The 21,794-nt window shown below is 44.5% G+C and overlaps 2 protein-coding genes across 4 annotated transcripts in view; one reads left to right on the top strand and one right to left on the bottom strand.

Annotated features, from left to right (window-relative positions):
- Positions 1-9,214, top strand: part of Tcfl5 (transcription factor like 5) — a 21,966-nt gene extending 12,752 nt beyond the window's left edge. For 2 of the 3 annotated variants that reach the window (XM_052722663.1, XM_052722662.1), the window contains exon 6: positions 8,165-9,214. In XM_052722663.1, the coding sequence (XP_052578623.1) occupies positions 8,165-8,287 (123 nt within the window). In that variant the 3' untranslated portion in view covers positions 8,288-9,214. Of the gene's footprint in view, positions 1-1,417 lie in introns of all 3 variants that reach the window. The other variant, XM_052722664.1, reaches the window with a different exon arrangement.
- Col9a3 (collagen type IX alpha 3 chain) overlaps positions 8,929-21,794 on the bottom strand; it is a 26,403-nt gene continuing 13,537 nt past the window's right edge. The window contains exons 25-32 of the mRNA XM_052722665.1: positions 20,527-20,562; positions 19,817-19,861; positions 18,612-18,644; positions 18,290-18,436; positions 18,088-18,142; positions 17,302-17,484; positions 14,748-14,825; positions 8,929-9,653 (exon numbers count right to left, since the gene is read on the bottom strand). Coding sequence (XP_052578625.1) covers positions 9,463-9,653; positions 14,748-14,825; positions 17,302-17,484; positions 18,088-18,142; positions 18,290-18,436; positions 18,612-18,644; positions 19,817-19,861; positions 20,527-20,562 — 768 coding nt within the window. The 3' untranslated portion in view covers positions 8,929-9,462. The remainder of the gene's footprint in view (positions 9,654-14,747; positions 14,826-17,301; positions 17,485-18,087; positions 18,143-18,289; positions 18,437-18,611; positions 18,645-19,816; positions 19,862-20,526; positions 20,563-21,794) is intronic.

Here is a 21,794-nt window from a genome sequence, read left to right as displayed (position 1 = left end):
ACAGAGTTAAACAAATGTAACATAAACAAAAGTAGCACACCTTAAGATAACATTCTACTACAGTCATTTCCTTCAGAGAAAGTCACTGCTGGTTTAGCAAATGATGAAGGATTAATTTCCTTAGTCAAAGGTGGAAAAGGCAATATTTCAGGGGGTGGGAGTAATAGTTCATCTTCTGTGGAGGGTGGAGAGATTACTTCCTCAGGTGAGATAAACCCTTGAGAATCTGAGGGTTCAAAGTTCTCAGTTTCAATAGGGTCCTTCCCACAAATCTCCATTCCAAGTTACAGGAGTCCATTCTTTACCAATTAATGCCCTTAATTTAATTGCTGACACTCTCTAAGGCTGGGACTTGAATTTTCTCTGTAATTCAGTCAACCTTGTAATGAGGGCTTCAGTTTGATTTTTCACATCTTGAGCTCTGTGGCTGCTGGAGAGAAGTTTCTCTTCTAGGTCACTTAGAAACCTTTAGACTGTTTATGCACATGTGGAGCTGGTCAATTTTATCATTGAGTCCGTTGTTATCTTTCACCATATTCTGAGATGCTAGAAGTTGGTTAATTTTATCATGAAGCTCATTCTTTTCCTTTGTCAATTTATCCAGAGATGATAGGAGCAACCAACCAGCATCATCATTTTCCTTATTTTTCCACAAACCTGTTGCCTCTCACAATTGATGAATCAAGACAATCAAATGCATTTGTCCACTTAAGTTTGCAAAATAGTTCACTCCAAGTACTCTTCAAGTTTCCAGAAGAGGCTTTAGTAACTGGAGAGACTTGAGTAACTAACTGTAGGTGTTGGCAAGTTGGAAAGCCTATTCCAGGTACTTTCAAAATTCATCCTTATACTTCTGCTCTAGAACCACTTTTGGCACCAAAATCTGTATTAGTCAGGGCTTTCTAGAGGAACAGAATTGATAGAATGAGTCTACATATATATTATATTCTATAGATAGATATATGTAAAGGGGATTTATTAGAATGGCTTATAGTCTGTGGTCCAGCTAGTACAACAATAACTGTCTACCAGTGGAAGGTCCAAGAATCCAGTAGTCGTTCAGTCCATGAGGTCTCAGCTGGTCTTCAGTACACACTGGAATCCCGAAGCTGTAATGCCAATGAAGAAATGGACTTGCCAACAAGAGTGAGAGCAAGCAGGCAAAGAGATCAAGCTTCCTTCTTCAATGTCCTTTATATAGGCTGCCAGCAGACGGTGTGGTCTAGATTAAAGGTATACCTTCTCACCTCAAAAGATCCAGATTAAAAGTGGGTCTTCCTACTTTGAATGATTTAAAAAAAAAGCCCCTCACAGGTGTACCCAGCAGTTTCAGTTTAGTTAATTCCAGATGTAGTCAAGTTGACAGTCAAGAATAGCTGTCACACCTGGGTACTGATTTTGGACTCATGTTCTGCAGAGCCCAGCAGGAGTGTGCTGGAGAATGGGTTCAGATGGTACAGGAGACCTGGAGCCTTGACAAGGGCCCCGTGAGAGGCCTGCCAGTGACGCAGCCACACTGAACTGGACCTTGCAATCTTTGTCTTTGTCCCTTTCTATCATCTGTGCCTGAGTGGTGTTTCCATCTGTATAATGCAGCCTTGTGAGCGATTTTTAAGTCCACCTGGAGCACACTTAGAGTACTGCTGCTTACTCTAATTGGATCTCTATGGTTGTTGGTAACATTGTTTGCTAGAATAGACTGCTGGTCTGTCTTAAAATAAAGCTTTACTGTTTGTTAAAAAGATTTAGTCTTTGGCTTTGTGTACCTATTTGTGGTAAATTGTTGATTTAATCCAGTCCAAAAAAGTGTTTATAATTTTTGAAATAAAATCTTAAGAATATACTCAAAAGATCAGGCTTTTAAAACTAAGGATTTTCTTATCTTTTTAAGATTACAATATAATTGCATGATTTCCCCCTTACCTTTCCTTCCAAACCCTCCTCCTATATATCCCTCCTTGCTCTCTTTCAAATTCATGGCCTCTTTTTTTATTCATTGTTACATGCATATCAGTATATATGTGTGTGTGATACATAAATTTCTAAGTATATAAGTTGCTTAATCTGTATAATGTTATTTGTATATATGTTTTTAGGGCTGGCCATTTGGTATTGGATAACCAATTGATATCCTCTTCCCTGAGAAGACTATTATATTTCTAGGCTATTTTTGAAATTTTGTCTCACTGAACTTGTAGATGATTTCTGGATCAGATTATTGGGCCATCATTGGTGTGAACATACTCAGGCTTGATTGTTTCCATAATAACTTTCCCCTTCTTATTTGCATGTATATTCTTGTTCTTTAGGATTCAGTAATGAGAGTTTTAAGTGTTTTTTTCCCCCAAGTTTTATTAGTACCCATTTTGCTCAGATCTTTCCTAATGTAACAGGCACCTACTCCAGATTCTAGGGACCTGGTGGAGATAATAGCCCCCGCTGGTTCAGAAGGAGACGGGAAACAACAGTGAGTGGCAGTCAGATTCTGCCGTAGAGTAGAAGCCCCTCTAGGGCCAGTAGGACTGCAGAGGAGCTTTGGATTTGAGTCAGGATGTACAGAGGCTGGGGAAAGGGAAAGGGAGTTGCAGTTGCAAAGATTTTTCAAGTGGAGGTGCTGAATGTCATGGCTGAGGAGAGCAGTGTCTACAGCCTCACTTGTAGGGTTGAAGGGGGCACAGGATTGTCAATCCAGAGTGCAGTGATTCTGGGGTCTTCCTAAGAACCAGAACCCCTGAACAGATTTTGGCAGAGAGATACATGGTCAGAGTACATTTTATATTCATTACTTGATATTGGCGAGCTGGTAGGAGGCTGCAGCTATAGCTCTGGAAACAGACTCAGCCAAAAGGTCGAGAATGGCCCCCAACTCAGCATTGCTGTGGTATACTGAGTGTGGGACACAATGGAAAGGTGTAGGGATGGCTTGCAGCCCATCTTTGACTGGACATGCTGTACTTTTGGGTCTGGCCAGCTCCTAATGGAGATGCAGAGGTGTTGGCAGATGAAAGTATGATATTAGGTAGATGACTACTGCATGACAGTGTTCTAACAAGCATGTGTAGAACCATGAATACCTGTGTGCCCATCACCTAACCCCTCAGTTGATGTGCTATTACTTCATTTTTAATTTTATGTGTAGGAGTGTTTTGCCTGCATGTATGTCTGTAAACCATTTGTAAGCATGGTGCCATGGAGGCCAGAAGAGGGCGTTGGATCCCCTGGAGCTGGAGTTAATACGGTTGGGACCAGCCATGTTGGTGCTAAAAATTGAACCTGGGTCCTCTGGAAGAGCAGCCAGTGCTCTTAACCACTGAGTCACACACACACACACACACACACACACACACACACACACACACACACACACCGCCCACCCACACATGAACAATTACAGGTTTGGATCTTCATCTAGAAAGGTTTCTACAGAGGCCTCACAAAACTGGTGGCAATGTCTAATACCCAGTCTAATACCACATTTCTGTAAGGATTCTTTTAGGTTGTTCAAGACAGGGTTTCTCTGTGTAACCCTGGCTGTCCTGGAACTCACTCTGTAGACCAGGCTGGCCTCAAACTCAGAGATATGCCTGTCTCTGCTTCCTGAGTGCTGGGATCAAAGGTGTGTGCATTGGTCTTTTGCCTGAATGTATATCTGTGAGAGGGTGCCAGATCCCTTGGACCTGAAGCTACAGTTGTACACTGCCATGTGGGTGCTGAGCATTGAACCCCAGTCGTCTCTGCCAGTGCTCTTAATTGCTGAGCTAGCTCTCCAGCCCCTCTGCAAGGATTCTTCCAGTGACCTCTGTTGAAGTTTTTAGTTGTTTGGTTTTTTTATTTTTGTTTTTGTTTTTTGTTTTTTGAGGACAAGATTTCTCTGTGTATCCCTGGCTGTCCTGGAACTTGCTTTGTAGACCAGGCTGGCCTCAAACTCAGAGATCTGCCTGCCTCTACCTCCCAAATGCTGGGATTAAAGGTGTGCACCATCACTGCCTGGCTTAGAGTTTTTGTTTTGTTCATCCTGTTTCTCCCTCACTATTCAACCATGACTTATGAACTGTATTTCATTCTGCCCTTCAGTCTAAGCGACTAAAATCCCATCATCCTTGTTTATAGTGGCATTGAGGTTTGAAGAGATCTGGCCAGTGGTCTGAAATGTCCCCTTCTTGATTTGGGTTACTGGTGGTGATTTTTTTAGTTATAAAGTAATTTCAGACGTAAATATCACAAGAACCCATCTAGGCTTGCTCAGTGTCCAGGTTGCTTGTGTGTCTGAGTGATCTGTTAGAATTATGGATGCCATCTTATACCTTAGTTCTCCATTGTTTGCCTTTTGTAGTCTTACATAAGCAGAACACTGTGGTCAAGATTAGCATGTGGAGCATTGGTGGGCACTGGTACCTAGCACTGTTAATGTTTACATTTTGTTCCTTGTCCTAATAATGCCCACCTCCACAGCTGTTTCCCTGGTTGGGATCTAGTCCAGGGCCACTGGTAGGTAACATTTTATTGTGGTGTGAAAGGCTATTAGGGATCTGTGGCTATGAACCTCAGCAAGGTATTCAAGGCTGCTGAGCCCCACTGCCATCACATGGCTCATCTGCTTTGCCTTCCTCTTGTCACCAAGGGAGGGGTCCTCTTTGCTATGAAGTCATACCTTCACTTGGTTATTCCCAGACCCTGTCCTGACACACAGGTCCTGAACCCAAGCATTTTCCCCTAATTTAATGAAAACCGATGCTATTTTTCCTAGTGTTCTAGGGAACTCTTTAGGTCCGTTGCCCCCTGCTGGCATTGCCTTGTTCTTTGCCCTCCTTACTGATAGCTTAAAACCACCTATGTGCCCCCTCTAAACCTCACCCTTCTCTGAGGCCTCCTCCTAGAAGCCAGAGAGGGGTCCAGGGGGCCCTGAAGACATTCCTTGGCTTTCTGCACAGGCTTCTAGGACATCACCCTCCTGGGGGTCCACTCCTGAGTCTGTCTTTTCCTTAGCTTTTTAATTATGAACCGTCCCTAGCTTAATCTGGGAGCCTGGACCTGAGCAGCCAAGGCAGGTAAAATGTCTGCCCTTTGCTGTGCAGTGTCCACTGTTTGGGTAGACAGTGGTGTGCCTTCCTGAGTCTAGAGCCCCTCCATCATCCTTTCTAGCCTAGACTCAACCTTTTGCTCTCAGGGTAGAGAAGATGCCCCTTGCAGAGACTGCACCCAGGCTTTTTGAGTACCATCTTCCTTGCAGAGGTTCTGAGGCCCTCATGGCAAGACTCTTGAGGGTCTATGCCTACCATTGACAGCTGGCAGCCCCTGGCCTGTTTGCCTTCTAGTACTGCTGTGTCCCATGCTCTGATATGCATAAACCAGAAGTGGTATTGTGTATATGATGGAGAATGTGGTCCATTAAACTTCATCCTTTATGATCTCATCCAAGTACAGCCCCTGCTGCAAAACAGACCCAAACCAGGTAAGTGTCATTTATGCAGCTTGTGGGGTGGCCCTGCCTGGGTGCACTGGGGAGCTGAACTCTCTCTACCACTGACTTCACCAGATGCTGAGGTCCAATGTGGAACTGATACAGCAGGTAATAAACACAGCTTCCCAGAGAAGAAAAGACTGTCACTAGCACTGGATGGGCTCTGCAGTGTGGATGAAGAACCCAGCAGCTAGAGCTTTTGCTGAGGCTGGTATAGTGTCATTGCCACAGCACAGCCTGTGTTCAAGGTCAGGGTTGGGACATGGAGCTTGATGACTACAAGTTTCTAAATGTCCTCATAAGAGCATGGTTGGCACAGATGGAGCAGTAGGAAGCCAAGAGATAGAGTCATACTTCTCAAATACTCTCGAATTCTCAGGAAACTGCTGTTACAGGATTTTTTTTCCCTCTCTAGAACATGCCACCAGAAGTACCTATTGGCCACCCAGCAAGTACCTATAACTTATATGTCACTAAGTGGCCAAAATTATGCAGTGCTCTGTTCTAAGAATAAAGTGTCTTACACAAAATAACCCTGTACTCCTTGTCATGCTCTGTGCCTGCCTTGCCCATGGACTATTCTGGGTCCCTCCTTGCTGAGGGCTGTGCTCCAGCTTCCTTGATTTATTCTGTATGCATTAATATTTTTTGTCAAAGTTTGCTTTTTATTAATTAAATACCCATCCTTCCCAAATTAAAAATTTATATTCTTTAGTCTCTTCCTAACGAGTGCATTTAAAGCAAACATTTCTTTTTTTCTTTGTATTAGGGTTAGGAAACAAGACCTCATAGCTCATGTAGCCCAGGCTGGCCTCAGACTCTGTGTAGCTGAGGTTGACCTTGAACTTCTGGTCTTCCTGCCTTTTCTTCTCAAGTGCCAGAATTACAGGCAGTTTATGCTGGGGATTGGACCCAGGGCATGAGTACCTCTCAACTCCACCTTCCTCTCAGGTCTACTCCCAGAAGCATTTAGTTACTGCTCTCATACTGTTCAGCCAGAGATGGGCCCAGGCAGGCCCTCAAGACATCCCTTGGCTTTCTGCACTGGTTTCTAGGACATCACCCTCTTGGGGCCAAGGATGTGACTCAGTGGTAGAGCATTTGTAAGGCCCTGGGTTTGATCTCCAATGCTGGAAAACAAAAACAAGACAATGAGATACCACTTCAATATCAATCAAATATCAGGAGAACAAAACAAAATCTGAAAATAACCAGAGTTAGGAAAGATCTGGAGGAATTCTAACCCTTGTGTGAGCTTTGATGATGAAATGTGAAGTAGTGCAGCTACTGTGGAGAACAGTATGGTTCTCTGAACAGAACTGCCAAAAGACCCAGCAATTCTACACAGTGTAAATCCAGGAGATTGAAAACAAGAATCAAACTGACATTTGTCTCTGAGCATTCACAGCAGCAGTGCTTATCAACAGAGAGTGGACAAGCAGAATGTTTTGTGGACACCCATGGCAATGTTCAGCCATGAGAAGGATTGACCGTCTGGCACCTGCTGTACGGACACTCCTTGACAAACTGGGTGAGATCAGCTAGTCACCAATGTGAGGTCCCTGGATAGATCTGACTCAGTGATGGAAACTTACTGGTGTGTGTCAGGGCAGGCAATGGGATGCCATGGTTAATGAGGACAGAGTTTCTGTTTGGAATGATAAGAGACATTTTGGAAGAAGCTTCTGGTGATGGACACTGTACTGTGTTCTTAATGCCTTGGAATTGTAAACTTGCAAGTGGTGAAAACACCAAATTTTACTATACATATTTACCAAAGCAGGAACATACAAACCTAGATTTATGAGTCTAGAACACTATACATAAAAAAAGAAAAAAATTTCTAAACATGAACAGAAACAATAGAACAGTGAAGGCCCACATCCATGAACCCAGCCTCCTCCCACTTTAGTGAGTTAGAGCACTTCCTGCTATTTTCTTTCATTTGTAGACAGCTATTCCGATGTCTGCCTCTGCACTCATTTGTGTATTTGAATTGAAATCCAAATACTGGTCCCTTTCCTCTCAGGGTCACTTAATCTTGTAGGAATTCCCACATTCTGCATTTCACAAATTCATAGAAATGGTTAATTACTTATTTCCTGCATCTTCTAGGCTAGTCTTCTTGAGTGTCTCCCCCACCCTCCCAATACTTGGGCCATCAGACTTGGTGTAGCTATCTGGTGACATTGAGGCCAACCCTGTGTTTAGGGGGCCAGCCTTGTGGAGACTTTAGACCTAAGGCCTTTTAAAAGGCAGGGGAAGCCGGGTGAATAAGCAGAGACTAGCAGCCTTGCAGGGAGTTGCTCTTGGTCTCACTGTGTGCAGGGACTGTACCTAGTCCTTGGCTGACCAAGGATCCTCAGCAGTGTGTGTGAAGGGACAGCCACCGACCTGGATACAAATGATGAAAATGGTATATTTTATGTTTTTTAACCATAAAAATGGCCATTTTGGCATATACTCAGACACTGAGAATTTATTGGAAACTCTTTTAAAAAAATACAGTATAACCGCTATTGAGGGAAATTTTTTTTTCCTGTTTTCTCACATACCTCCTTACCAAGGTGTGACATTTGTGATACCTTAGCTCATACTTTGAGATACTTTACATGGCTCCTAATTTCAGCCTCTTGTGCTTTTGAAACTAGCAGCGTTCACATCTTTGAACTCAGTGCATTAATGATCACTTCTTGACTTTAGGAATTTGAGAGCGTGTTTTGCGGTAAGACTGGCAGAAGGCTAAAGCTGACCAGACCCGAATCCCTGGTGACCTGCCCTGCACAGGGCAGTCTGCAGAGCAGCCCCGCCATGGAGATCAAGTGACTGGACTGACCCAGGACCTGGGAGAGAACTGCCGTTCTTTCGGCATCATACACATGCCTGCCATCCCAGAGCTCAGCTCTGAGTCCTCAAGAGGGATGCAGCTCCAGTTGGTGGGACTCCAGTAAGGACTTTGAGAGCACATTTTGTGAAAGTATTTATCTAAGCAAAATACTTACCCACTAATGTCCAGATGACCATTTGAGGATGAAGACATCTTGATAATTAGTAATTTTTCAATTACCTGTCCGACACCATCATGTGTTCTTAACATGATAACTTAAAAAAATTAACATCCTTGGTAATTTCTTGAGTCTCAAGACTAAAGAAAACATTGCCGTTTACTTATTTTGTTTACTTTTTAAATATGCCCCTTTAGCAATTGGAAGAAGATAAATTGTTCTTAACTAGAAGAGGTTTGGAAACTTTATTTCATTTGTTCTATCACCCCCCTATTTCCAGTCTCATGGTACTCTGTATTGGAAAATGCAGTGCCATTTTAAAACTTTTTGCTAAGAATTTTCCAGAGACTTCTTTTAAAGCTCCTTTTGCCCATAAACATTTTCTCAGTAGATTGCTTCAATGCCCACATTTCCATATTGTGAGTCATTGCTTTATGTGTAATAAATTGTATGTTTGGAACAGAGGTTTCCAGTGAGTAGCTTTATTTATTGTACAGACGGTGCAGTGTAGTTCCTTCAATAAATACTGGGAGCCAGAGATAGTAGGTTTGGAATAGAAAGCAGGTGAAGTAGACATTAAGTTCCTCACCTTCATCACACTGTAGCCAGTGCTAGTCTGAAGGGTTAGCAGATTGCTTTATTGGTAGTCTATTATAGGCTTTATATAAATGTTATGTAAACAAGTCTCTGAGTGTTTTTATCTCATGAAATTGTAAAAAAAAAAAAAAAAAAAATACACCATCCCTTCCAGATGCTTGGTTTAAAGTCTCCATCTCTAGGGCCTGTGCCTGAGGTATGCTGTCACAGATGAATTGACTGCCGTTAATCCTGTAGATGGGACAGTGACAGTGGTGCCAGTAGATGCTCTTGGGGGCCCAGGCAGCAGGCCAGGAAGGACTAGCTGACTGTAACCAGCCGTACTGTCCATTTCTAGTAACCACACGACTGGTACCTGCTGCCTGCTGGAGTTCGTTACCCGTCATTTCCTAACGTTGTTTATGAGTTCCGAGGACCTGACTTTTCCCCACCCCCTCCTAACACAGCTCCTTGGCAGGCTGAGGTGTCACAAATCCCTGGGGTTCCCTGAGCACCAACAGCTCCAGGAAGGCCAGGATCACCAGGAAGGCCAGGCTCACCATGAGCACCATCTTGACCATCTTTGCTGACACCAGGTACACCTTGAGGCCCTAGAAACCAGAAGAGTGCAGTTAGAGACCATGAGAATTCCAAAGCAGCAGCCATTCACAATCTATTTGGAAGATTCTCTATTGGCTTACTTCTGAACCCTTCAAAAGGTCAGAGATGGGGCACTCGGGCACAGAGTCCAGAAGAGCAGAGGTAAAGACAAGTGGCTGGGTAGAAGGTGAGCAGGTACAGCTGAGGCCAGCTAGCCAGATAGTCTCGTGTCCTGAAGACACAGTGCATTCTGGTCCCAGAAGGCTTGTGGGGTGCATGTCAAGAGCATATTTGGAGGGGCTGGAGAGACGGCTCAGCAGTTAAAAATCACTGGCTCTTCTTCCTGAGGTCCTGAATTCAAATCCCAGCAACCACATGATAGCTCACAACTGTCTATAACTGTAGTCTCATGGAATTTGATGCCCTTTCCTGGTATGAAGCTGTACATGCAGACAACAACACTTCTGTACATAAAATACATAAATAAACCTTAAAAATAAAAAAGCATATTTGAGGTTGGCAGGCAGCCTGGGAGGAAGTTGGGGAGCTTTCGCTAGGGGTGGTAGGCCATAGCCATTTACCAACATGATGTGACCCAAATGTGAGGGCACAGTTGGGAGTGGCAGCTTAAGGCAACATAGGTGGAATTGTAGCCTGGAGTTGCCAACAGGATAGGACGGCAAATGAACAGTTGTGGCAGGGGTGCTACAAAGAGAAGGGAGGTTGTACCTCAGGGAGAGGGGCTGTACCTCATGGAGGAGGGTAATGAGCCTTATGAGGTGGGGGCATCTTACAAAGGAGAGGGGCTGTGCCTCACAGAGGAGGCAGGGAGGGTCACCCAAGCACATATATATGGCTAGAGGAACCCAGAGAGGAGCACTCCCTGGGATACATAGTTGCAGATAAAATTCCTCAGGAGGACTGCAGATGGTATGAATTCATCCTCCCACTTCAGCCTCCAGGGTGCTGAGATCACAAGTATGCCACCACACCCCCCAGCATTCAGTTTTTTTATGTTAAGACACTGAAGCATGGCAGGCAGGTAGAAGTATTTGCCTATGAAGCCAGTAACTTGAATTTAATGTCCAAAACTCATTTAAAAGTAGAGGAAAACTGACTCCACAAAGTTGTTTGACATCTGTTGTAGAATATTATTTTAAGGTGTGTTACTTTTGTTTATGTTGCATTTGTTTAACTCTGTGAAATTGTGTTACTGTGCCTGTCTAAAACACCTGATGGTCTAATAAAGAGCTGAATGGCCAATAGCAAGTCAGGAGCAAGGATAGGCAGGGCTGGCAAGCAGAGAGAATTAACAGAAGGAGAAATCTGGGAGAGGGGAGATCTAGGAGCGAGAGAAGGAGGAGGACATCAGGGGCCAGACACCCAGCTACACAGCCAGTCATGGGGTAAGAGAGAAAGGAATACAAAAATAGAGAAAGGCAAAAGTCCAGAGGCAAAGGACAGATGGGTTAAAGTTAAGAAAAGCTGGAAAGAAGCAAGCCAAGCTAAGGCCAGGCATTTATAATTTATAAAGAATAAGCCACCACTTGTGATTTATTTGGGAGCTGGGTGGTGGGTCCCCCAAAAGAGTAAAAGAAAATCCAACAACATTTTGGCACCCAACCTGGGACTCAAATTTCCATAGAGCCCAAGAAAGCTTAAAAAAGTATGGCTCCTTTAAGAATTTTTGCCAGGTAGTTTCTGCCAGACAGTGAGCTCTTGAGCAGCTAGTATGTTAAGTAGGAACAAAAAAAACTAAGTAAAAAATCAGTTAAAATAGCCGGGCGGTGGTGGCGCACGCCTTTAATCCCAGCACTTGGGAGGCAGAGCCAGGCGGATCTCTGTGAGTTCGAGGCCAGCCTGGGCTACCAAGTGAGTTCCAGGAAAGGCGCAAAGCTACACAGAGAAACCCTGTCTTGAAAAACCAAAAAAAAAAAAAAAAAAAAACCAGTTAAAAAATGCCCGCCACAGTGCAAACATCGGCATTCTAGAACTCTAAGAAGGTTGAATGCAGTTCTTGGTCATGAACCTCTGACCAGGATGTGAGCTTTAGACTTGGCTTTCACTACCTGAGAAGCCAAGAGAGTCATGCAGAGGATCCAGGTGTCTGTTAGCAATTTAAAGGTTTGCTCACACAGTCAAAAAAGGCTAAAAGATACACAGTAAAAGAGTCCAGATGGAAAAAAACTCTAAACAGGTTTCTGTGTTTTACAATGTGGGTAGGCTTAAGAAAGAAAGAATATGGGGCTGGAGAAATGGCTCAGCCGTTAAGAGCACTGGCTGCTCTTCCTGAGGAGCTGAGTTCAATTCCCAGCACCCACATGGCAGCTCACAGCTGTCTGTAACTTCTGTTCCAGGGGATCTGATGCCCTCATACAGACATACCTGCAGGCAAGACACCAATGTACATGAAATAAAATTAAATAATTAAAAAAAAGAAAGAATATGGGTATAGACAGTCATAGAAAGAAATAGTTTAAAAATAAAGTCTTTAAAGAGAGAGTAAAAGTAATATAAAATAAAAAAGCCACATAAGATGGGAAACACACAAGGAGTCTGGATCCTGTATTCTATTGTGTTATTTTGAATTTTTTGATTGTTAATAATCAAACAACAGCTGCTAAGAGACATGGGATTGGAAGAGGGACTGATGAAATAAACCAGTCTAGATACTTTAGGAATGCCTTAACTTTTAAAAAGTCAAAAAATTTATTTGTCAAATGGAAGTCAAAAATGCTTTGGAGTTTTGGTCCCACAGGAGACGAGAGGTTGTGGATTCCTTCAGGAATAATATGGATCAGGTTTGATCCTGAATCTTGACAGGTGATAACTATCAACAAAGGTTACTTCTGGTTTTCCCAGGACTTGGTCATTATCTAAAATTTTCGCAGGGACCCCTAAAGATGCCATCACCCATAGCCAGCAGGAAGCAGTTGAGAGAAAACTATGTCCACATTCCCAAGAGCTGGGGGGTGTGGGTGGTTTTTGGTTATTTGGTGGGTTATGGATGTTTGTTATCATTAGGGGAATATAGGATATTGATACACTGTATATATATTTCTACTCTTGTTTAAAGGATTTTTATATATTGATAAAAATTTAAGGTTATTTTTGTTACAACACTGTATGGATGTTTCTATTTTTGTTTGAGGCATTGTGCCTATGCAGTTCATTTGGAAATGTAGTTTTTTAAAGCTATTATTATAAACTATATAGGATAATCAGTAACATAGGTTAGTAACAATCAAAATTGTAGATATGTTAGGTATGCTTTCCAGATCATACAGAGATCTATTTTAGATAGATAGATAGTCTTCAAACTTTCAAAGACCTAGAGAATATGGTATTTAAATTTTTTTTAACTTAGGGCTTTCCATGACAATGAGACACATCTGCTCCTGGCAGTACCAACTTACTTCAGAGATGATGGACATCAAAGAAATTCCTGATGGAGTTTGCTTTCAATGTGGCAAGGCAAATTGGGCAAAAAGCTGCTCTTGCCTGGACTGCTTGGCAGTATGTTGTATAAACTGGACATGCAGAACCCACAGGAAAATGACCACTGAACTTTGCCAAAACAAGGTGGGATGGTCCTTCAGGGTTCCTGCTTCACAGAAGAAACTGCCAGACATCCTGCAGGCCACAGAGGAAAGTGACTGACAAATTTTGCCAATGTAGGCAGGACAGTCTTTCAAATTTCCTGCTTCATTGAAAAGTCTGTCAGATACTATGGGCCTGTAGGCTGAAGATGGATGCCTCAACATTGCAGAGGAACTTTGGGTGACCATCCAGGCAGTAAGATGTCTTTGTCACTTCTAGAGTTTTTGGAAGTTGTTTGCAATACACTTTTTGTTTACTTAAATAATAATATATCCATCTGGGGCCTTTGATGGATTTGAAGACTATATAGTTATAGTTGCAGTTTTCCTTGGATATGATAGGGAGTAAATTAGGTATAAAATTTGGGATTCACTAAGATAGGATAGATTATGGAGTATTTTCTTTAAATTTACCAGACACAAATGAATTGGAATTCAGCACATTGTGAATGTAATCCTTACTTGATAATTGTTCTTATTGTATACAGTCTTACCTTTCATTTTTGTTTGGAAAAAAGGGGGGGAAATGTTGGGGAATATTATTTTAAGGTGTGTTACTTTTGTTTATGTTGCATTTGTTTAACTCTGTGAAGCTGTGTTACTGTGCCTGTCTAAAACACCTGATGGTCTAATAAAGAGCTGAATGGCCAATAGTAAGGCAGGAGAAAGGATAGGCAGGGCTGGCAAGCAGAGAGAATTAACAGAAGGAGAAATCTGGGAGAGGGGAGATCTAGGAGCAAGAGAAGGAAGAGGACATCAGGGGCCAGACACCCAGCTACACAGCCAGTCATGGGGTAAGAGAGAAAGGAATACAAAAATAGAGAAAGGCAAAAGTCCAGAGGCAAAAGACAGATGGGTTAAAGTTAAGAAAAACTGGAAAGAAGCAAGCCAAGCTAAGGCCGGAAATTCGTAATTAATAATAAGCCTCCACATGTGATTTATTTGGGAGCTGGGTGGTGGGCCCCCAAAAGAGTAAAAGAAAAATTCAAACAAACATCCACATCCACATGTGTGTTGTAGTACATGTGTAGGCACATGCACACATACAGAGTAAAAAGAAAAAAAATCATTCAATGTAAATGTAGTCAACTAAGAGAGATAATTAGTTGGGCAGTGGTGGCACACGCCTTTAATCCCAGCACTTGGGAGGCAGAGGCAGGTGGATCTCTGTGAGGTTGAGGCCAGCCTGGTCTACAGAGTGAGTTCCAGGACAGCTAGGGATGTTACACAGAGAAACCCTGTCTCGAAAAAACAAAAACAAAACGAAGAGAGGGAGATAATTTTCTGGAATAGTATATTTAGTAAAACAGAAATTAACCAAACCTACTTAGCTAAAATTAGATACAGAAAAATTAGTAATCACTGATTATTTATTACTGATTATCCATTATTTCTATATACCGAAGAGATTATAAAAGCAGTTCCTAACCAGGTCCTTAATGCTTTACCAAGTGAAAAACATTTCCAGCCCTCCCCAAGAAGAGCTGTGTGAGGACAGTGGCCTACCTTGGGGCCCCTGGTCCCCAGCAGGTCCATCCACTCCTGCACCTGCTGTACCCTTGTCTCCTCTGTCACCCTGGCTTCCTGCAGTGAGGAAAGACATAGACATGTCAGAATGGCTGCCCATCCACAATGATGGCCTTTTCTATCTTGTTTCCACAGAGCTGGCTGCTTTTAAGTATTTCCTGAAGCGAAGCTGTTCACCAAGGTGCAGCTTAGCAGAAGTCTGACCAGAGTAGCACACCTACATCCCCATCACAGCAGCTGACACCACCACCCTTACCTCCAAAATCACTGATGAAATTTTACTTTTGTTTGAAAAATGTATGCCTCTGAAACAATTGTGTTATTTGATGTTCATGTTTTCAATATGAGTTTTGACCCACAGCTTATCAAAGGATACTTTGTTTTTGTTTTATTTTAATTGAGACAAGGTTTTAGTCTGTGATCCAGGCCTGGAGCTCACTCTGCAGCCCTTGCTGGCTTCCAACTCACAGTGATCCTCCTGCCTCATTTTTTCAATTGCTGGGATCACATCTGGCGTTAGAATGTTTTAAAATATCCCCTAAGTGTTCTTCAAAGCTTTCTTCTCTATTTTGGTCTGGTCATGGTTACACAGGGCTGGGGCAACAGTGCCATAATAGATCACTTACCCAGCATGCACAAGGCCCTATATTAAATTCCCAGCACCTCAAGAACAACAAAAGTAAACAGCAAACAACTTCCAGTGGCACAGATACAGCAGCACTGGTCTTCTGGCTTGAATTCTAGAGCACCAGACACATGTGCGGATGTGATCGTGGTGCAAGTCTAAGGCTATTGCTGCTTGCTGGCCTGTTTTACACTACTGCTGTTAGGATTGGTGCTGTGGTCTGCAGCTGCCATTGGTCTGCAGAGGCTGCCCCACTATTGGGGGTTTAATGCCTTCAGACACCCACTGGTTCCATGTGGTGAACCTCAACAGAGGACGCAGCATTGTGCTTTCAGGGAAGGGAGAACAGATGCAGCAATGACCATGGCCTGAGCTTGATGTCTGAGAAGGCCTAATCAGATATGTACATTCTCTACAGTGGGCTCGTGGCATCCTGATGCACACTCAAAATTAAAAGTGCCGAGTACCTCACACAAAGTGGACAATGTGGCATATCCACTTTCAAACAGAAATCAGGTTTGTGTTGCCATCCCAGCAGGCTTCCTGAGACCTTGGGTGTCTCTGTCATGGCCTTTAGTGTCCAACTGTTTTTCTCAGATCATCTATACAGGCACATAATGCTCTAAATTTTATTTTCAGTCTAGAAGGAATTCAAATACCCGTTTGGAGGAAATCCTATATGTTTTTAAAGATGGCAGTCACAGATGGCACAGACTGCCTGAGAAGACCACACTCTGGAGAAATGACCAAGAAAACAGTCATTTGAAAGTTGATTTGGGACAGACACTACACTCAGAAGAGATGAATTCTCCATGTTTGCTCTCCAGTGTTGAAATTCCTCAATCTCTAAGGATTTTAAAAACAGGTAAAAAAAAAATGATATGCAAATTATACCGAGTCTATCAACCTACCAAAGTTTTATATGTAACCTTGGAGAAGACAAGGGACTCAGAGAATAATCCCATACAGATTATTTTCTTAAGCTACTTTTGGGGAGCAGGAAGCTCTTGGCCAATCAATCAGAACTAGGTGGAATCAGGGGCTTCAAATTTGTCACCAGGGTGACATGAGGCTTGAGAGGTCTGCATTTTAAAATACACAAATTGCAAAGGTTTTTGGGAAAGGCTAGTGTCCATCAGTTCAGTGTGTCATGAGAACCCCCAGCTTGTCTCTGATACCCCAGCTTTCTTCAAGCAAGCTGTCCACAGTATGTGCTGGTAGCTGTGACACCAACAGACAAGTTGTGAGGTCTGGCCTGTCTCTCCCTTTCAAAGGCTCCTTGATTTATATCATCTTAAATACGGTTTGAATGAGTTGTTTTTAACTTTTGCAACTGACATTGTCATATACTACCAGTCCTCATTAAAGTCTGAGCTCTTGAGTGAAAATGGGTTCCTATTATTTATTGCTCACATCTCCAACAAATTTTGTCCTGGTGGTATTTGGGGAAAATATCACATTTCAGATTACTGTGCTTCCTATAGAATGGTAAGAAATTACCTGTGGTACCCTCAGAAGCACAAAGACCCAGCCCTCTCAGAGTCTCCCTGAATGAGGCCTGCTGTGTATATGGTATAGCCAGGTTGTTGATTGCATCTTTATAGCATTTCTAGGTGAGCTATGTAGACAGTAGGACAGGGGGACACTAGGCCATCCTAAATGTGTGTTGCTCTCAGGTCTCATGACCATGAGGCCAATCAAGGGCAGAAATGGCAATCTCTCATTCAGGTGATGTGGACCTGAATATCCCTTGAGTGCTCTCCTCCCTGGACCTCAGGAGGAAGACATCTCAGCATGGGAGGGCAGGACTATGCTGTTCAGCGCTGTAGGAAGTGAGAGTTTCCTCATGTGGCTGAGACAGTGCCATCACAGTGGCATGACCATGTCTTGCTCGGGTCAACTACTTACCTCTAGGTCCAGGATCTCCCAGCTCCCCAGTGGGACCTCGATATCCAGGGGGACCCCGAGCACCAGGATGGCCAATGGATCCTGGAGGGCCTGGGGGTCCTGGGGGGCCAGCTGGACCAGGCCTGCCAATGGAGCCTGGTGCTAAGGGCTTCCTCAGGTGTGCAGCCAACTGTGCGATTTGCTCTTTTGGAAAACAGGGTGCCAAGTATGTACTTCAGAGAGGATTATCAAAATATTTTCATGCAAAGTATAACATAGCCAGCTATTTTTCAGAAGGGAATTTTCAATTACTGACCAAAAATGGTTATTAACTGCTCTAGGGTATGCCAGGGGAAATGAGAGTCTCCCTTCTCTCAGAACACCTCACATGCTAGATGAGAAGTTCAAAGTCACTCAGGGAAGGAAGCATCCCTCCCAGCCAAAGGGCACAGTGGTTTGTTTCTTCCTTCTAATTGTTTTTTGTTTTTTGTTTTTTGAGACAGAGTTTCCCTTATGCCCCTGGCTGTACTTGAACACTCTTAGACTAGGCTGGCCTTGAACTCAGAGATCTGCCTGCCTCTGCCTCCCAAGTGCTGGGATTAAAGGTGTGCGCCACCACCACCCAACTTCTTACTTGTAACAGTTGCACTCAATAGTTAGTTGGGGCTTCTCTGAGTACCCTGCATTGTGGTAAGCCCTGGGAAGAGGGGTAGCCCTTCTTGAAGTCAGAGTACAGGCAGGGTGGGGAGGACAGAGGCCAAGGGGAAGAAGCTGTGTGAGGGGTAGAGAGGTGTACCGGAGACTCACCGCTGATCATCCCCCCACACAGCTCCCTGATGCGCTGTTCACTGGCTTCCTTGCCCTGAAATTCACCCAGGTTCATCAGCAGGTGGGTCAGTGCACCAGTAACCCTCACTCCCAAAAGAACTGATAGGTCACAAAAAAAACATGATCCAAACCCAGTACAAGTCCAACACCCACAACACAAGAGAAAGGAAAAGTTACGAACCGGAACTCCAGGCTTCCCTGTGATGCCTGGGACACCCTGCACGCCTTGGAGGCCCAGTGGACCTGGGGGACCAGGTACACCCTGGACTCCACTGGTGCCATTGGGGCCCTGGATACCTTTGGGGCCCAGTTCCCCTCGGCTTCCAGACTGCAGAAAAACAAGAGGAAGGGGTCAGAGTGAGCCCTCCTTGGGAAGGCTTGAACCTCAGGAGTAAGTGGCCACCAGATCTCAGATCTAGGCAGTACCTTACAGGGCAACTACCCACCCAGAGGTGGATGGGAGCCTGTGGGCTCCTTGGATTTGTTGTCTGCCAGGTACTCACCTCTCCTTTTTGTCCAACGGGACCATTGGGACCCTGTGAAGAGGAAGTAAGTATATGATTTAACTATGGGGTGTGTGGAAGTGGCTGTAAAACATGACCTAGCACATGATCAGTGGAGGACAGCACTCAAGCTAACACTCAAGCTGCCCCTCTTCCACATGCACACACTGGCAAGGCTCTTCCCTTTCACCTACTGATGCTATTTTAACACCTCTTTCCCTGAAATTTGATTTTAGTGGCTGCATGGTATCTGCTCTTACACCTGTCTGGCTTGCTTCCTCCCAGTCTCTTCACTACAGTATTATAAATGCTGAATTTCTCCTCCCTGGGACTCTGGGCCTTTCCCTAGCTGGGTCCTTAGAAATGATTGGCCCCAAGTGTGTAAGTGTACTGATTGGGCCCATCTATTGGCTGTGCTCACAACTGTGAGCTGATTGTCCACAGCTAAAGCAGGAAAGGACAGAGGGTGAGGTCCCCACCTGGCTCACCATTATGGTAGCTGGCACCACGCAGAGGTTGCTAGCTGGCAGGGGCTGTCCCGCACAGCCACTGCGTACCACTCCATCAGTTTAAGAGTGATCAGGTGGGGCTGATTCTAAGGCTCTGTCAAGAATTTGCCAAAATAAAGTACAATCAACTAGGATTATTTGTGAAAGGCCTAAGAAGTTCACAGTGGCCAGTAGCTGCTACCTGAAGGCAGGATCCCTAGAGCTGGGCTTCCTCTGTGTCACTTGGACAAAAAGGAAAGACATCACTATAGAATTGAAATCCCTGGTCACCTTGAAACCAGAAAGGCCTTTCCATTTGAATTCCAAGGCAATTCTATTCCTGGTGCCTCCAGGAGAGCTGTGAGTGACCTGGTGAAAGCTTCTACTTTATAATAGGCCCAAGTTCCAGCTCTGAAAGTGGGGCTTTCTCCACTCAGACCTTAACAGTGGCTGATTCAGGCAAGGGTGACTTTCCTAGGCAGAATGTAACAAGGCTCTTGGAGAGCCCTAACCTCAGCAGGGAATCACCCTGCCTGTGTCTTCTGGACCCCACTCTCCCCCACCACATACACTCTAACGGGACAGCAAGGCCTGGGCACTTGGTGGGTGCTATTCATACCTTACCTGCCATCTTCAGATACCTCATCAACAGGACAGTTCCCACCCAAACTGACCAGGTGGCTCTCAGTTGACAGTAAGGGGTTCAGACATACTCACCAGCTCTCCTTTGTCCCCTGGAAGACCATCAGAACCTGCAATGCCCTGAGGACGACACGCTAGAGTTACCATTGGCTCCTGCCCACCTGAAGCCACTAGTCTATTACTACTGATCCTAAGACTGAGACCAGAGTCCAGGCCAAGATCCTGTACTTGAAGGAGTTCCCAAAGCAACACAAGAAACCAAAAGCCACAGCCCAAGAGGATCACAAAGCTGAAGTCACTTGTTTGCACAGTGAGGCTTTCCTGCTAGGTAGCACACCGCCATGTGTTGTTCTAGGTGTTATACAGAGACGCTCTGGAACACCCAGAGAGGAGGAAGCAGTTGCTTCAAGGATGGGCTGTTTCAGGGAGGAAAGGGCTTCAGAGAGAAGCCACACAGCTCTATCCTGCTTTTACAACACAAGCCTTAGAGCCCAGGCTTTACTTCTCGTCACTCCTTTTACAAAGCCAGTTTCCCTAATCAGAGGTAGGTTGTTTTGTTTTTTTCATCCAAGGGCCATATAGTGATCATTTAGGTAACTACTGTACCCAGTAAAGCAGCTGACTCTGTCCCTTCTGATACCCAGGGCTGTGCTAAGCAGGGATGGAAGAAAACAGAAGCAATATGGAGAGAGAAAGAATTGGAGGAGCCTGCCAAGAGTTTTGAAAGTAAATCCACAGCCAGATGGCTTAGAGCTGACCTGACCATGCCTGGGACTTCTGCTTACCTGGCCTCCTTTAGGGCCTGTGGCACCACCTGGACCCTGGGCAGAGAGAAGGATCTGGATTAGAGGAATCCTGGGGATCCCCACAGGGTGTCACTGCCCTGCATAGCAGAGGCAGGAATCCCACATAGAGTAGGCATAAAAATTTCTCCTATGGCAGGGGGCTCAGAACCAGACCCCAGCTCCAGCTGCCAAATCTAAGTCTATAGATAATAGCAACACACAGCCCTCCATGCCCCACAGGTCCTTTAAGGGCCAGTTTTTCCAGGACAGCAGCTGCCTGTCACTCCTAGTGGACAATGAATTCTTTAAATCAGCTATTGATGTCTGTGACTTATGTAGGTATCTCTGTATCTCTGTATCTCTCTCTCTCTCTCTCTCTCTCTCTCTCTCTCTCTCTCTCTCTCTCTCTCTTCTCTCTCTCTCTCTCTCTCTCTCTCTCTCTCTCTCTCTCTCTCTCTCTCACACACACACACACACACACACACACACACACAGAGCTATTTGCTTAAATGGTGAAGTGTATGTTTAGAGGGCAAAAAGTATGAGGCTTCCTCAAGATCTAAAGGTGAAGCCTGGAGCAATGGCTCAGCTGTTAAGAGCACTGGCTGCTCTTATAGAGAACCTGGGCTTAGTTCCCAGAACCACATCAGGTAGCACACATCTGTAACTCTAGTTCCAGGGAATCAGACGCCACCTCTGATATCCTTGGGCTCCTGCATGCACACAATACACATACATACATGTGAGCAAACATACCCATACACATAAAATAAAAATAAATCTTTTTTAAAAAGAATTCAAATGTGAAAGTAAAGGCAAGAGCTATCCAAGGAAGAGAAAGCCAGAAAAAATGCGCCCCCAGCCTGAGACTGGAGCAGGCACTAGCACTGCCACCACCACCTTTCCCTCCATTAACTTTGGGTCCTTGGAGTTGTTGGCAAGCTCCCTAACCCTTGGAATTTCCTGCCTGGAGGTTAATAAAGCACCTCTTGTCCCTGCTGTGTGGTGGTGGTTTCTGTGGCTCCCTGGTCTGTAGAGGTGCCCTGGAGCCTCCAATGCCTGAATGCACACATCTTTAGAGTGCTTGTCCCTGCCCAGTGAGGACCAAGAAAGCAATCACATAGCCCCGAAGTGTATTGGCCCAGGCCCTAGACCAGACCTCTAACCTCCTCCCAGGAGATCCCAGGTCTTACCTACTAACCAGTGAGGACCTCAGTAAGCCACAACTCCCCTAGGCCCTGGCCCTGTAGAATACTGTGGTCACTGGC

This window comes from Peromyscus californicus, unplaced genomic scaffold (genome assembly GCF_007827085.1).
Source record: "Peromyscus californicus insignis strain IS unplaced genomic scaffold, ASM782708v3 Scaffold_7__1_contigs__length_154581171, whole genome shotgun sequence".
In the NCBI taxonomy this organism is placed as follows: Eukaryota; Metazoa; Chordata; class Mammalia; order Rodentia; family Cricetidae; genus Peromyscus; species Peromyscus californicus.
The sequence above is the reverse complement of the archived record's forward strand: the minus strand, read 5'-3'. Positions and strand labels throughout refer to the sequence as shown.